The sequence below is a fragment of the Anabas testudineus genome, chromosome 14 (genome assembly GCF_900324465.2).
Source record: "Anabas testudineus chromosome 14, fAnaTes1.2, whole genome shotgun sequence".
NCBI classification, from domain to species: Eukaryota; Metazoa; Chordata; class Actinopteri; order Anabantiformes; family Anabantidae; genus Anabas; species Anabas testudineus.
Genome location: NC_046623.1, coordinates 2,942,494 through 2,957,572, shown reverse-complemented (window position 1 = coordinate 2,957,572; position 15,079 = coordinate 2,942,494). Strand labels below are relative to the sequence as shown.

General features: G+C 40.2%; 3 protein-coding genes across 3 annotated transcripts; all 3 read right to left on the bottom strand.

Annotated features, from left to right (window-relative positions):
• Nucleotides 1–53: 53 nt before the first annotated feature.
• Nucleotides 54–3,400, bottom strand: mmp30 (matrix metallopeptidase 30). The gene is made up of 10 exons (XM_026372993.1): nt 3,112–3,400; nt 2,245–2,492; nt 2,009–2,157; nt 1,804–1,929; nt 1,559–1,720; nt 1,222–1,423; nt 933–1,063; nt 665–824; nt 472–575; nt 54–393 (listed from the first exon to the last, which is right to left on the bottom strand). The coding sequence occupies exons 1-10, from the start codon at nt 3,217–3,219 to the stop codon at nt 290–292; spliced, it is 1,494 nt and encodes a 497-aa protein (XP_026228778.1). The 5' UTR covers nt 3,220–3,400; the 3' UTR covers nt 54–289.
• A 1,969-nt stretch (nt 3,401–5,369) lies between these two features.
• On the bottom strand, nt 5,370–7,265 carry LOC113170757 (collagenase 3-like). Its single transcript, XM_026372994.1, has 6 exons — nt 7,125–7,265; nt 6,799–7,046; nt 6,566–6,714; nt 6,032–6,160; nt 5,761–5,922; nt 5,370–5,602 (listed from the first exon to the last, which is right to left on the bottom strand). The coding sequence occupies exons 1-6, from the start codon at nt 7,221–7,223 to the stop codon at nt 5,580–5,582; spliced, it is 810 nt and encodes a 269-aa protein (XP_026228779.1). The 5' UTR covers nt 7,224–7,265; the 3' UTR covers nt 5,370–5,579.
• Nucleotides 7,266–11,223: 3,958 nt separating this feature from the next.
• On the bottom strand, nt 11,224–12,709 carry LOC113170759 (collagenase 3-like). The gene is made up of 5 exons (XM_026372995.1): nt 12,484–12,709; nt 12,141–12,388; nt 11,908–12,056; nt 11,491–11,619; nt 11,224–11,390 (listed from the first exon to the last, which is right to left on the bottom strand). Exons 1-5 carry the CDS (start codon nt 12,580–12,582, stop codon nt 11,224–11,226), a joined length of 792 nt encoding a protein of 263 aa, XP_026228780.1. The 5' UTR covers nt 12,583–12,709.
• Between the last annotated feature and the right edge of the window lie 2,370 nt (nt 12,710–15,079).

Sequence of the window (15,079 nt, the reverse complement as noted above, 5' to 3'; positions counted from 1 at the left end):
AACATTATTTATTTACATATTCAAACCCAGTCTGTTTTTTTTTTTAAATCTTCTTTATTAAATCATTTCAAACTGATGCACATCAGGATAAAGCAAAGACAACAGGAGTTGCCTACAGGATGGCTGTATAATTCTGTTTTTTAAATGATGTATATTCATGCAGATTTCTAGTAAAAAGAAACGATAAGCTACTCGGAAGGAGATAAACTGCTGCTGTAATATTGTAATATATATTGCTTTGTTACATGCTTACACCTGTGCGCATGTATGTGTTTGTGCGTGTGTTTGTTTAGTTGCAATCCATCCAAGCATTGTTTAACAGAGTACGAAGAACTCTTCTTAGCTGATAGTTGTATTCTGTCTGTGTGTTTCCACTTGAAAAGTACAGGTAACCTGAGAATGGGTGAGGTGCATCATTAGTATTCAAACTGAAACACAGCCAAAATGCCCTTTTACTGCACTGTGACCTACCTTTGTTCTCAAATGCAGCATCCACTCTACTGCCAATCCCTGGGAACTCTGTTTGAATTAGTTTTGGGTAGCCAGCATCCATTCTGCCCATCCTGTCATTGTAGCTGTGAGTGACATGAGGAGGAGGGTTCATCAACACATAGTATGTGGCTTTATACTTTTTGGATGCAGTGTTACTATGCACATTACTCACCTCCAGTATTTGTTGTTCACAAAGAGGAGGGTTCTGCTTGTGAATGAAACATGAACGGCAGCGTCTACCTTGGTGACAGATTGAGGGAGGCCAAAGTCTGTGAGAGGTTTAGGAGAACCAGGTAGGATGGTGTTTCCTCTGATTGCCCAGTAATGAGCCCCTGTGATATAAGAGAGTAGAGAGTCACATTAACTACACGTTCCAACTTCTTCTATAAATTTCATCATCAAGAAACAGAAACAGCTTGTTATCTGTGCTAATTTTGTACCTTCAAAGAAAATGACTGCACTGGTTTTTGCATTCTCGTATGCAGCATCGATTTTTCTGATTCCAGGCCAGACAGACTGGATTTTGTTCACAGCGATGCCATGCCAGGAGCTGCCCCTCCTCCAGAAATGTCTGACAAAGAAACGCAGAATGCCATGAACTAAACAACTAAAATTTTACATCACTTCTGGAAGTAATAACTCAGTGTGTTGGAGTAGAATTATTTAGAATAAGAATAAGAATAAGAATAAGAATAAGAATAAGAATAAGAATAAGAATAAAAGTCTTACCCATCTTTAAAGAAGTAAAGATTGTTCTGAATAGATGTTACTGCATCAAAAATCAGTTCCCTGTTGCACCTGTCTGCAGGAGATACTGGTGTGGGACGAGGATTTGGTTCAGGTCTTGGCTGCGGTTCTGGCACAGGTTTTCTTGTAGGCTGTGGCTTTGGTTCAGGTTTAGTCGTGGGACGAGCTGATGCTTCTCTGACTCCTTTGAGGCAAAAAGATAAATAAATACAGGTAATGGCAGTGCTGAGGATCTTAAACTTAGTGCATTTCTGAAAAGTCTTGTTTATGTAGGATAATGTTCAGGATAATGAGTAGCAACAATTATGTAGACTCTCACCATAGATAGCTTGTACTCCCTGTCTGTCATCGTCTGGTAGTTTGTACCCTTCTGTGTTCACATATTGGTAGGTGGGAAACATCAGCGCTGTCTGGACCTGAGAGTGGGCTAGTCCCAGTGCATGTCCAAGCTCATGGGCTGCCACCAAGAACAGGTTGGTTCCTGCACACGCACACTCATAGCATTACTATACGTCCTCAATCAGCTGTACAATCATTCTCATCTCTGTGACAATGTGTCAGCACCTGATGATGTCAGAGTCCAGCTTTCGTCTTCATCGAAGTGCGTGTCACCTCCCATGCCTTCTCCAGGCGAGAATGCGTGAGCCAAGACCCCACCCTGCCCGTCAAATGGGGAAAAATCTCCATGGTCTTGATTTGAGAGAAGAAAAGTGAAGTTAGAATCACTATATGTCACATTTCCTCTAAGGTACTGACAGTGCTGAATCACCTTGACGCTTGAACGTGATCATGATGTCAGCAGTGCCACTGGTGATCTGTTTGAAATCCAGAGGAATGACATCACTGTAGACTTTCAGAGCCTTGGCTATGGTGGCGTCCACATGACTTTGGCTCAGGTCGGGAGTGTAGTCAGTTATCCTGTGACGGGCAGAGTGAGACAGGAGGTTATTTGTGCTTTGTGTTTGGATGAACTGCATGTAATAACTTGTTAATGCTGGTTCTGACCTGTATGTCACCAAAGTCTTGGCCCACTTAGGCCGACCTTCAAAGTGACCATAATTGCTCACATCTGTAAAACCACAGCGGGGGCGACGCATCACTTCCAGCGTGCTGGCGTCCAACTGCTCCGTCACCTTCAGGCCAAAAAACTCCTGCATTTTTTTAAGCGTGTCTTCAAAGGAGTCGAGATTGCTGCGCCACACGCTGTTTGGGGCACTGACACCCACTTCAGAGAAAAACTGAGACAGATACTCCTGGGAAAAGAAAACGCAAATGGAAGAAAGCATTCCCTGAAGTGTTTACTGTTCATCCTCCCTCAGCTGTATTAGAGCTGTATTATTTAACAGCAAATTCATTTTTTAAATCTGTCACTGAGCAAAACAAGACAGAGCAGCTGCAGTGAACTGTTTCAGTTGAGTTTTTGCAGCGCTGCATGTGACAGGCTGCAGACCTCCAAATCCTCAGCAAATTTATCAGCCCTGTTTACTGTGTCCTGCTGTGTAGGACGGGAAACTGGTGCTGTGCTCAGTTTAAAATCAGATTGCAGTTGCTCGATTACTGACCCGCTTCTTTAGTCCAACAATTGGAGTTGATTGGTTGCAAAGTGATTAGATACACAACCTTCCCTTCTGTTATGGGTATTTCTTACAATGAAGCTGCTCACCTGTCCCCAGAGAGCTTCAACAAATCATCAAGTTATCATTCTTGTCATTTTTCTACAATAATAATATTCTTCTGTCTCACTCTCTGAAATGCTACATGTAGACCATCAAGACCAGCAGGCTCTGACCAGGTCTTACACAATCACAGAGACAACAGATTGAGCAGCTTAAATGACACCAACGAACAGTACAGTATTTTAACTTGGTTTACCTGGGCTTTGGAAATGTCTTCTGTGCTGGGTGAAGGGACGGGCACAGCGGCGCACAGTGCCACAAACCCCATTATCATCACAGTTTTAGCAGTCAGTGCACCTTCCATGACTTCGTTTCTCTACTGCAGAGAAGCGGTAACTCCAGGGGGCTGCTGTCCCACTCTGCTCAGATACAGGGGTGGAATGCACTAGTTGGTAAATTCCCGAAAGAGTCAATTTCAAGATAAGAAAAAAGCCGAGAAAGTAGCATGATGGGGCAATGAAACATTCCTGCAAGTGTCTGAACAGGCCCAATAGAACAACAGGAGAGAGGTAATAACTGTAGCGATGAGAAAACGAGTGGAGGGTAGAAGAGGCACGTGAGGTTGACAGTTAGAGAAGTTTAAGCCTGTATGAACATGATGCAGAGCAGAGACAGGAGATAACATCAGCTGAGTTTGCTTGTTTATTTCAGTTGATGTTAAAAAATCCATACAAAAACATACAATACATATACCTGGTTACCTCAGTGCAGCGACTGCGATTCAAGGATTGTACTGTAAAATAAAAACGCCTGCACTCAGAGAATCAAACCTGGACTTGCTTCATTTTACCTTCACTTAAAAACTAAATCAACTATATTTGTTTTAAAGCGACATAATTCAGTCAGTGTGTGTCCAGGCTAAAACTGATCATTTATACCTTGCACGCATTTTTCACACCCATCGTTTGCAGTGTTTTATTTACAGGGCACATTTGAAGCCTTATGTTTCCATTTTTTTGCAGGCAGGGTTTGTGTTAGTGCATGTATTTGCAAGAGAAGGAACTTTTGAACAGAGTAAAAGTCCCATATTTCTAAACAGGTAAATAAACCTTCACTGTTGTATTGAAGGCAAGCCACCACCTGAAGGTTCATTTTGTGGTTTCTTGTTATGCAACAGGTTCTAAATCAGTCTGTGCAGTAAGCAAGGAAGACAAGAGAGGGAGCTGTGAGAGCAAAAACATAAGAATAAGGTCTGTAAGTTCTATAAAGAAAACAAAATCTTCCAAAACCATCTATATGACCCATTAGACAGACATCATGTGTGACGTCCAGACAATAGAAGCCTCTCAGGTAGGAAGCTTAATTCTAAGTGTCTGGAGGATAACAGGCATTATGTCTGTCAGCAGAGTTAAAGAGCAGGGACCACACCTTGACATGTGTAGTGTTGACAGTGTGGAATATATAAGTATATTTTAATCTGCTTTTGTAGCCATAGAAACCGAGTGTGTGAGGGAGTGGCAGCGGGGGGTTATTTCAAAGCAAACAGAGGCGGCGTGATTAATCCAGACTTAGGTTAATGGTAAAGACTAAATGCAGCATGAGCCTCAGTTTGTCATCATGATTATTAGCTAATGTAAGTCCTGAAGCAGTAAAGGTGTCTCCATAGCTGTTCAACCACATGTGGAGAAGGAAGGACAAGATTTGTACTGGGAATACCTTACAGGAAAAAAATAAGATAAGATAACAAAGAAACAAAGCTAGCTCCAAGTCCAGAAACGTGTTCTTTGAAGTGCTCATATTATGCCGAAGATTATATGTGTAGATTATAGTGAGCGGCAACAACCTGGAGGCTCTACGAGGTACTAAGGACAAAGCAGCAGGATCACGGAGGTTGTGTGGTAGCAGCAGACACAGCTGAGTTCCACTTCATTACAATGGTGTCAGATGAACATGCTACTTTCTGAGTTTGTCCATAAATCCTAATTCATAAGTGAGCTCTGTCCGTGTTTTGCACTCTGCTGTCGCTGTTATGCTGTTTTCAGAGAGACTCTGCTGTAACGTTGCTGTGGCTATTATTTGTCAGAGGACTAATAACTTTGGTCTTGTCATTGTCATCAGCTGTAAATCAGCACAGCACAGTAAAATATTCTAATCAAACTCAGTGGAGATTTTTACTTTGTTCTTTTGGAAGCAATAAAATTCTTTTGTTTGGTTTCAAAAAAGGGACAGTGATCTTGACCTTAACTGTATACATGTTTTTCTGGGAAGACCTTATGTCACACACACAGGGGACAGGTGCCAAACTGTCCAGGTCCAGACTTCAGACTCTAACTCTAGTATAGTTTTATATGCACTGAAAATTAAGACCATATGAAATACAATTTAAGAGATATCTTTTCTCATATTCTTTCTCTTTTTTCCCTAAACCTTGCAAAGAATGAATTCTAGAGACAATTATTCATGTATGTATTTATTTTGACATTTAATTAATTTATTTATTAGTTAGTCATCTTCTTAAAATGGCATTAAAATAATAAGAAGCAGCAGTCTTCAGGTCGTACGCAAACATCAAGGTTCACTGTAGAGGCAAGTACAACCAGCAGAACAGATCAGTGCTAACATGTAGTTGATCTTCTCATCAACTCTCAGCGAGAAAGCAAAAACGTCTGATAGGTCTGAAGAAGGACTCATTCATTGTGTTGAGAGAAGATCTGAGTGGACCAATCAGGGTTTATCAGGGTTTGGACCTGGAGGTTAAACAAAATGAGTCACCAAACATTTAGAAAATCCTGCAACACATTGCAACAAAAGCAACAACAGCTGGGCAGCATCCCTGGAGGTTGTGCAAGAGATAAACCACTTTGTGTGCAAACAGGCAGCAACGATCCTGCCAATTAGTACTGACCATAGAGAGACTGGATGCCGCTGACGTCATCGCTGGGAAGAACGAAGGTGTCAGGGTTTTTGTATGAGTACACGGGGTACATGAGAGCGCCGCGATCATTAGAGTGAGACAGGCCCAGAGAGTGGCCGAACTCATGGGCAGCCACCATGAAGAGGTTTGTGCCTGCATACAAGAGAAAATATGGAATTACACGTCAGCTGCAGCGTGTTGTGTGAAAATCCGCTCAGACTGTGCAGTAGTTCTGTAAAATATCAGACTGGGCAGAGCTCACCTGTTCTGGAGCGGTAAGTGAAGTTTTCATCTTCATCAAAGTGAGCATCGCCTCCAATCCCAGAGCTCGGGGAGAAGGCATGGGCGAGAGTTTTACCACGGCCGTCAAAGGGATAAGAATCGCCGTGTGCTGTGAGTGAGGACAAGAACACTCATGTTGGATTTAGATAAGAAGAACAAACACCTGCTACTAGTACATCTACCTAAGTAACTGATAATGTCTTACATATAGCTCGATGATTTGTGGGATATCACAACCACAAATGTGAGCCACAGTAAATACAACCAAGAACTTTTAAACCACCAACACACTGATTCTTCTCTCATAGTCTCAGTAAGTATTAGACACTGCCAGTCATCGGTGGAGTTACAGCATTACTCTCTTCATAAACACATTATTAAATACAAAGTTAGTTTAGTGGTAAACGAAGAAAAGTGCTAAAATAGATTTTGGAGCTTTACAAGTTGAAGTGCTTTTTGCTCCACTGCACTGCTTTAGTTCAAGTCATGTTGCACTCAGCTCTTTAGAACTCACCTCTTCTCCCAAAGGAGATCATGATGTCAGCAGTGCCACTGTAGATCTTTGTGAACCTCAGAGGAGTGACTTTGGCCCAGACCTGCAGAGCTTTATCTATGGAGTCATCCACCTCTGCTCTGGACATGTCAGGAGTGTAGTTCACAATCCTGTGGGACAGAAAAACAGTCAACATCATGATCAGAGTCACATCACTTGATCTTTCTCACACATTCTCTGTGCAGATCATCCACCTGTAGGTCAGGCTGTTCTTCTGCCACTTGACGTTGGTTCCGAACGTGGAGAAACGAGCCATGCTGACATCTGGAACACCGCAGCGAGGTTTCTTCATAACTGCCAGGGTTTCATTATTCATGGCCCCGGTGATCTTGAGACCAAAGAATCTCTGCATGTCACTGAGCGTCCTGGTCACCGGGCTGATCCCCCCTCTGACAGATGGACCTTTTTGCTCTGTTAAGTTGAAGAATCTCTTCAGGTAGCTCTAAAAAAAACAAAAAACTTCAATAGAAAATATTAAGAATACATGAAGAATAGAAGAAGACAAAGTAAACACACTAACCTCTGCAAAACGTTCATCGTCCACAGTCACGTCTGCCACTGGCATGCAATAAACTGCCCCGGCCAGCATCAGCAGAACGACCACACTGAAAAACTTCATGTTTCCTATTGAATGTTGTGTGTGTGTCTGTACTGGAGTCAGCTGTTATATACACTGAGGAGTGGATCTGTTGAGGAGTGGGTGTGTTGAGCAACTTCATTTATGACTCAGACAATATTCCACTAATGGATGACAGCAGCTGAAGATTGACTGCATGAAAAAGTATTGATAGCTCAACCAAAACTACAGTTTTCCCCGATATCACATGAAAAGGGTGACATTTCACAGATCATTCTGTTAATGAATAATGATTAATAAAGTCATATTTTAGTCTTACTGGATTCCACTGCATTTTTGAAAAGGAAGTTAAGTGGAAGTTACCATTTTTGGTAACTGCAGCCGTTGAAACCCTTCATGAGTTGAAAAAAAAGGAAATAAACTCGTAGACAAAGACACTTTGACTGAATATTAGTCTTTCCGTGTTGTTAAAGGTTATATTCTGACTAATATGATGTTTTACTCAAATGTTTTAACATGACATGAATCTAAAGGCAACATTGCAAAACATTGGAAGGTTTTCCTGTCAAACACTGATATATTGTATCTGTAATAATCAACTTAAATATGTATTAATATATTAAATCTATTTATGTAGCAGTTCTCGCCGGATGAAAACTACATTGTGGCTGTTGCTTCCTAATATTTCAAAATGGGAGAACTGCCTTTGTTGTGAAACTGATGTCTTAGGTGAATTGACCAAGACTAGACACAGACAGACAGCGAGGATCAACATGCTGCAAGAAAACAGCAGCACCTAATTGATTTCGAATATTTATATTATTTACCGGTATGAAATATAAGTTTAAGGATGTTTTATATATGTTGCCAACTGAGCAGAATGCCTGAGCTGAGTGTATGCGCTGCATTTTTAGATTCAGACCCTCTCAACCTAAGAAGGTCCATCGATAGCGCTCTCTATATTCTTTATTCTAGTTCTAATAAAGCTGTGGCCAAACAGGCAGGAGCGACATGCTGCTCTGTGAAACAAGGTCTTTTTGTAGCGCCGGCTGTGAGTCGGTGTTGTCATGCACGTTTGTTGGTGTTTGGTTTCGTCTGTATGTATTTGTTGAGACATTACTCTATATTTAGTGTAATGTACTGGGTACAGTGCTGTGTTTTCTCTCTGTCTCACAGTATTACTCAACCGCACTGTGTTGAATTTATGTATTACATATAATTGTTGGCACACATTGCTGCTAATGTTCGTGCTCTATTCTTCTACTGACTTACACAATGCAGGATCGTGTCAGAATGGGTGAGGCATATAAAGTACTTGTTCTAAAATATAATATAGTAAATATAGTGTTGTGTTTTGTGCTCTCTGTGTGAACTGTTTTGGCAAATGCACGTGAAGCTTTTGCAAAAAATGAATATAAATTATTATTATCAATTATATTTTGTTCCACATATTGTATATCACAAACTTCTAGGGCTAAAATAGTCAAATCAGGTTTTAGTGTAATAGGTTTTGTATATATTTACTCCGGTCCTGTCTCTGGTGTCTCCTGTTGGTTGTCGTCTTCAGTCTGTATCCTCTATTACCACTAGATGTCCTCACTCTCCTGCCCTTTGCCACGCTGCACATACAGTTATCTTCATCATCTGATTATCTGATCACCTGTTTTCTAGTTACCCATTTGTCTTTCTGCATTCTCTGTACGTGTTTGTCCATATTACTTCCCTGTCTTTTGAACTCCCCATTAACCGAGTTACTGAGGTAACCGAGTCGTCCACATTAGAGCGATGATGATTCTGCACTAACCTGGATTTGTTTTTCTTTGAAACCTCGAAATTTATCAGGAGCTTTCTACATAGCTGTTGAGTGGAAACTGGACTTGTTTTAAGTTCTTAAAGCTTTAAAGGCTTCAACAGTTCAAAGAAAACCCAAAGACACAGATTCAGACGTCCAAATCGTCTTGGTTTTATTTAAATTGTAGCACGTATCTGCACAGGAAGGGAAATGTACCAAAGTTTCAGTTATGCCTTGTTTCAGTCCTTTAATCGTCATCAGGGTTTAACGATCACAATTAATTTGTATACTTATACATGATATCATAGTATACATGATACCAACTCTCCAGAGTTGGAGATACTATGAGAAAAACACATTTAATATTGAAATAATTAGTGCTCAACTCACTTTATGCATGGTTAACACAACTGCTGATCGCTGACTTGAATTCACTATTGACCTTTGTTTTTTTTTTTTAAAGACCAAGTACAAGGGAACTAAATCTAGGTTTTAACTGTTGATTGTATAGATGAGTTTTTGGCCTCTGGTTCTCCCTGATTTATGGGTTTCCATGGATCTCTCTTTACATTAAACAGCTTATGATTCTCATGTCTGCATATGTGCAAGTCTACATTTAAAGCCTCTGTATTTTTTGTGTTGATAATAAACACGATTGTGACGCTATTATTATTTTGCTTTTCAGATAAAAAGGGAGTTATTGTCTTGTGGTTGTATGTCTGCCAACCAAGTTGTGGTTGTACATGCATGTCTGTCCAGACGTTTTTGATGTATTGAAATTTCCTCCAGCTATAAGTGATATAGCACTGACGAGAAAGGGACACACATGAGGTTACAATGATCTTTGAGCACCAGTTCATCTTTTACAACAAGTGCTCTAGTACCTCAAGAAATTGATTCATTAAGTTGTACACTCGTGGCAAATTGGAAAAAATTCTCTCAACAAATTGCTGACGTATCAGTTCACGATGACTGGATAAAGGCGACTTTTTTCATTTGGTGTCTGCAACCAGCACACTCAGCTAAAATAGTCATAGTCATTCACCTGCTGCATTGCTTAAATCCAGACTTTTTCACAATGCACTCCAATGAGTGTCCCGTTTCACAGCATACGGCTGTTTTTTGGAAATCAGTACTTACCAGTGTATTCTCAATATGCACTGAAAGGAGAATATACTTCATTTGAGCCCAGTACTACGCATAAATCAAAGTGTAATAAATGATAACTGTTGTCTGTTACATTTGCAAATAAACATGTTCAGTATGTTCAGGTCAATTCTTTAAAAATGACAACAATTCTTAATGTTTGATATTGATTATTAAAAACCATAAAAATGTACTTTTGGACCCGCTGACAACACTGGAGCACACATGCAACCACCATCCGAAACTCAAAGACAAAGGCTCACATATTCAAATCATCTTGGCTTTATTTAAATTGTAGCATGTATCTGCAGGGACGGAATATTTGAGTTCTGTTTTATTTCATTCAGTCATTCAGTAGGACACAAAACTAGAAAACTAATCCACTTAAAATTACCAAAAACTAAGAAGGAAAAAAATAATTTATAGTGTACACATAGCATATGTGTTACAAAATACAATAAATAGAAATTTAGAAATTTATTGTACTTTACAATAATTTTAGACAATTTATTCAGAGCAATTCAAGTACTATTTTAATGCTGTTTTTTGTACATTTTACTGTACATGAGGGGCTACACAAGCAATAATATGGTAATCTGGTCTAGAAGTTGTTGCAGGGCAAGAAGTAGTTGTTGTTCAGCACACGGAAAAACCACCTCGAGCTCAGGTTATACTCATAGACGGAGGTTCCACTGTAGAGATAAGTAAAACCTGCAAAACAGAGGTTCACTGTTAGTTTCTGTACAGTATATGAGGCAGGGGTTAACTTAGCATTAAGCAAACCAAGAAATCAAATACCATCATGTACAGACATGAAAGTGGCATTCATCCTTCCAACCATCCAATTAGATTTCCTAAAATACTGAATACATTAATGGTCTAGCTTTCAGATGTGCGATTATTTAGTGTCCACACCTGTCCTTGAAGAAGAGTACCAGGTTTGAATCACAGGCATCAGGGGTGGTGGGTGGCTGAGGTTCAGCTACAGAGGGGTCCTTATCAGGGTTTTGACCTGTTGGTTAAAAGTATTGTAAAGGCCTACATCACTGCATCATTAAAGCAAAGCCCAAACATCTGAGACGCAGATGAACCAGCTAGTTAGTGCTAACCATAGAGAGACTGGATGCCGTTGACGTCATCACGAGGCAGAACGAAGGTGTCAGGGTTTCTGTAAGAGTACAAAGGGTACATGAGAGCACCAGGATCATCAGAGTGACCCAGACCCAGAGAGTGGCCGAACTCATGGGCAGCCACCAGGAAGAGGACGTAGCCTGCAGCAGAAAACACAGAATGACAAGTAAGTGACAGCATGTGTAAAGAGACACCACCATGCAGTAAATGTTAAATGCAGAGCATTAGAAACAAACCCACCTCTGCTGGAGCGGAAGGTGAAGTACTCATCCTCATCAAAATGAGCATCACCTCCGATTTGAGGACCCGGGGCGAAGGCATGAGCCAGAGTCCCACCGATGCCGTCGAATGGGTAAAAATCACCATGTTCTGTTTGATTGTTTTCAAAACAAGAAGAAATATGTACTTTCTAGTGTTATTTTCACTCCAGTGCCCAGTTCTTCATAAAACACAACCGGATGCATCAGGCATAGCTAGGATGCTTTGTGGGACTTCACAACCACACGTCTGAGCTAAGTTAACCTACGAACCAATACAGCACTCTGGAAAAGTTGCCCCTATGCCAATTAGTCCAGCTTCCCTTCATTGCATGTGATGCTCTCCCTCTCCATGCTTCCTTTCTGCCTCTCCATGTTATCAAAGTTCATTTCTACTCACCTCCACCCCCAAAGGAGATCATGATGTCAGCAGTGCCACTGTAGATCTTTGTGAACCTCAGAGGAGTGACTTTGGCCCAAACCTGCAGAGCTTTATCTATGGAGTCATCCACCTCTGCTCTGGACATGTCAGGAGTGTAGTTCACAATCCTGTGGGACAGAAAAACAGTCAACATCATGATCAGACTCACATCACTTGATCTTTCTCACACATTCTCTGTGCAGATCATCCACCTGTAGGTCAGGCTGTTCTTCTGCCACTTGAAGTTGCTTCCGAACGTGGAGAAACGAGCCATGTTGACATCTGGAACACCGCAGCGAGGTTTCTTCATAACTGCCAGGGTTTCATTATTCATGGCCCCGGTGACCTGGAGACCAAAGAATCTCTGCATCTCACTCAGCTTCTCTGTCTCCTGGCTGATCCCCCGTCTGAATCTGGAACCTTTTTGCTCTGTTAAGTTGAAGAATTTCTTCAGGTAGCTCTGAAAAAAAGAAAAATGCACAACGTCTGCTTGTGATGAATACAAGATATTAAGAATACATGAAGAATAGAAGAAGATAAAGTAAACACACTCACCTCTGCAAAACGTTCATCGTCCACAGTCTCGTCTGCCACTGGCATGCAGTAAACTGCACCAGCCAGCATCAGCAGAACGACCACACTGAAAGACCTCATGTTTCCTATTGAATGTTGTGTGTGTGTCTGTACTGGAGTCAGCTGTTATATACACTGAGGTGTGGATCTGTTGAGGAGTGGGTGTGTTGACCAACTTCATTTATGACTGAATATTCCACTAATGGATGACAGCAGCTGAAGATTGACTGAAGACAACATATCCCAAAATAGCACAAGATGAGGTCGACAATTTGACAATGAAGAAATAACTTTTAACCTTTCTGGGAAAAATATTAATATATACATTTGAAACATTCTTCTTCCGTTTTCTCTGGATGATGTGTCTATTGTCAGTGCTTCATACTCATCATTCATGATTTAAACAGGATGAGTGAAGGCACCTTGATTGTTTTGTCATATTCAGTCATTTCTTTATCTGTTATCTAAGGTTGTATTCTGATATTGCACCAGGCTCCTTAAGGAACTGTGTTATGATCACACATCAATTGAAAGATCTTACTCAGAAACTCTTTTTCCTCGAGCTATGATTTTTGCTGATAAGATGTGACGTGTCTTTTGAGCAAACATGGACATGCTGAGGCCTGTCATGAACAAAAGCCCCTTTACCTTCTATCCTACAACATCCACATATCTACAACAGAGGTACTTTTACCATATTTAATATTCTGCATTTCTCTACAAAGCAACTGAAGGTTGTTTTCATTCCTCATTTACTGTAGTAAAATAATTAATCAGATTCAGAAATAACCAGGACTCAAGTGCAAATGCCAGATGCTGAGACCCAAAGTGAACAGGCATGTTGGCAAAAGGCCAGGGTCCAGAGTCAAAACAGGTAAGATCCAAAATCAAACCATATTCAGAAAATGCTGGAAAGTCCTCCATAAACACTCTGGCAAGGAATAAATGGATCTTTGTCAGGGTGGAGGTACTTTGGAACTTTTTTTTTTTTTGCAGCTATGTAAATTTGATGTTATAATTTGTGAGTCCTGTTGGATAAAAACATCTGCCAGATGACTAAATGTAAATGTTAATGTTATAAATGTGGTGCATTTATACATGGTAAATTCAAATGGGTCAAATATCAATTTCTCAAATCAAATTGTGCTCAAGTGTGTCCTGTTTGCTTCATATTTCCTTAAGATCTCTCCAGAATGTGATTGGATATACAGTGGTTAAAAAAATATATGTCTGTCCCACAATTCACAGTGGACGTCAGAACAAAAAACAAACAATGAAGTTTGAGGAATTCACTGGAGATCTGTGTGACGAAATTCTGTTGAGACATCAATCAGAGGACAGGGGTAAAACCATTTCCAAAGCCTGGACTGGTTAAACCCAGAACCTAATGACCTAATGATTTTTCTGGCCTGATGAACTTTTTAAACAGAACTGACATCTTAAGTAGCTCCACCAAGTCAGTGAGGATAAAGAAAGAAAGCATAATTGATCTGAAATATATTTTTAGTACTATAAAATATATTTTCTTTTAAATAAACACATTTCACACATTGATCAATTTGGAAAACCTTATATCTGTAACGAAATAGTTTCCTGTCTTTTTGTATCAAATGGAAAAAACAAAAAGGTGCAACTTAATAAAGTCAAAACAACAAGCTGTGTGTGTTTCCAGGACAGTTAATCCAGTGATGAATGGATTCACAGTCAGAAACATCATTTGGGGAAAATGATTGCTTCACTGTATTACACACTGCATTTAATGCTGACATGACACTTTATACCACCTCCCTTTATCATTCATCAGGGACTATTGATTATTGAACGTAATGTGGTTAATGTCAGATGCACACATACATGCATTTTTGTATGGCAGTCAGTGTGAGGACACTCATTGACATAATGCATCCCTTGCCACCTACTGTCACGTAGGCCATGCTAATAGATTCTGTTTCAATTTTGTATTTATCACGTAGTCTGCCTCATGCTAAACGTTACCCTAACAAAAACCTAATCTTAACCCTGAAATCGCTCTTTAAACACTCTTCCCATTGTGAAGATGTCCTCACTTTGTAAGAATCTCCTCATTCCAGAGTTAAAAATCCAAGGTCCTCCCAATGATAGCCATACAAACACACACACACACTGCCAACTGGCTACATTGAACATATGAGCTGCAATAATTTGCTCCGTATGTGGCCTATATTAAAAAATGTCTTTTTTCTTATGCTAAATTCACTTTCCAGTATTTATCATGTTTATATATTTCTGTATCAGCAGCTCACAGTCAGGTTTTCTCTGTAAACTGGTGAAATACCTGCTGTGCTACTGACTGTCTGAACTAAAATGATTGAATACAATGACCGAACTCTGTGAAAGAGCTTGATAACCTGTGCATGAATCACCACTAATGTTTGCTGAAGTAAGTTTCCAGGTGTACAGGAGAAGATGGTCATACAGGACATGATGTGTCTGGAAGTCTCCCAACTCCCCAAAGACTTCCTTTCCTCATAATATATTTGATGTTATTAGTCAGTCAGTATTTTTATACTAGCAAAAAATCTAAATGAGTAAGTGTGAT

What these genes read in the sequence shown, in the direction of transcription:
- LOC113170757 (XM_026372994.1), bottom strand. Translation starts at nt 7,223, where the DNA reads ATGAAGTTTTTCAGTGTGGTCGTTCTGCTGATGCTGGCCGGGGCAGTT. An exon ending in AAGAACAGCCTGACCTACAG is followed by an intron (nt 6,715 to 6,798) that starts GTGGATGATCTG and finishes TCTGTCCCACAG; the next exon opens with GATTGTGAACTACACTCCTG. An exon ending in CACTTACCGCTCCAGAACAG is followed by an intron (nt 5,923 to 6,031) that starts GTGAGCTCTGCC and finishes TCTTGTATGCAG; the next exon opens with GCACAAACCTCTTCATGGTG.
- mmp30 (XM_026372993.1), bottom strand. Translation starts at nt 3,219, where the DNA reads ATGGAAGGTGCACTGACTGCTAAAACTGTGATGATAATGGGGTTTGTG. An exon ending in AAGACTTTGGTGACATACAG is followed by an intron (nt 2,158 to 2,244) that starts GTCAGAACCAGC and finishes TGCCCGTCACAG; the next exon opens with GATAACTGACTACACTCCCG. An exon ending in CTTTACTTCTTTAAAGATGG is followed by an intron (nt 1,064 to 1,221) that starts GTAAGACTTTTA and finishes TTTCTTTGTCAG; the next exon opens with ACATTTCTGGAGGAGGGGCA.
- LOC113170759 (XM_026372995.1), bottom strand. Translation starts at nt 12,582, where the DNA reads ATGAGGTCTTTCAGTGTGGTCGTTCTGCTGATGCTGGCTGGTGCAGTT. An exon ending in ACGATGAACGTTTTGCAGAG is followed by an intron (nt 12,389 to 12,483) that starts GTGAGTGTGTTT and finishes TCTTTTTTTCAG; the next exon opens with AGCTACCTGAAGAAATTCTT. An exon ending in GATCTCCTTTGGGGGTGGAG is followed by an intron (nt 11,620 to 11,907) that starts GTGAGTAGAAAT and finishes ACAATCAAACAG; the next exon opens with AACATGGTGATTTTTACCCA.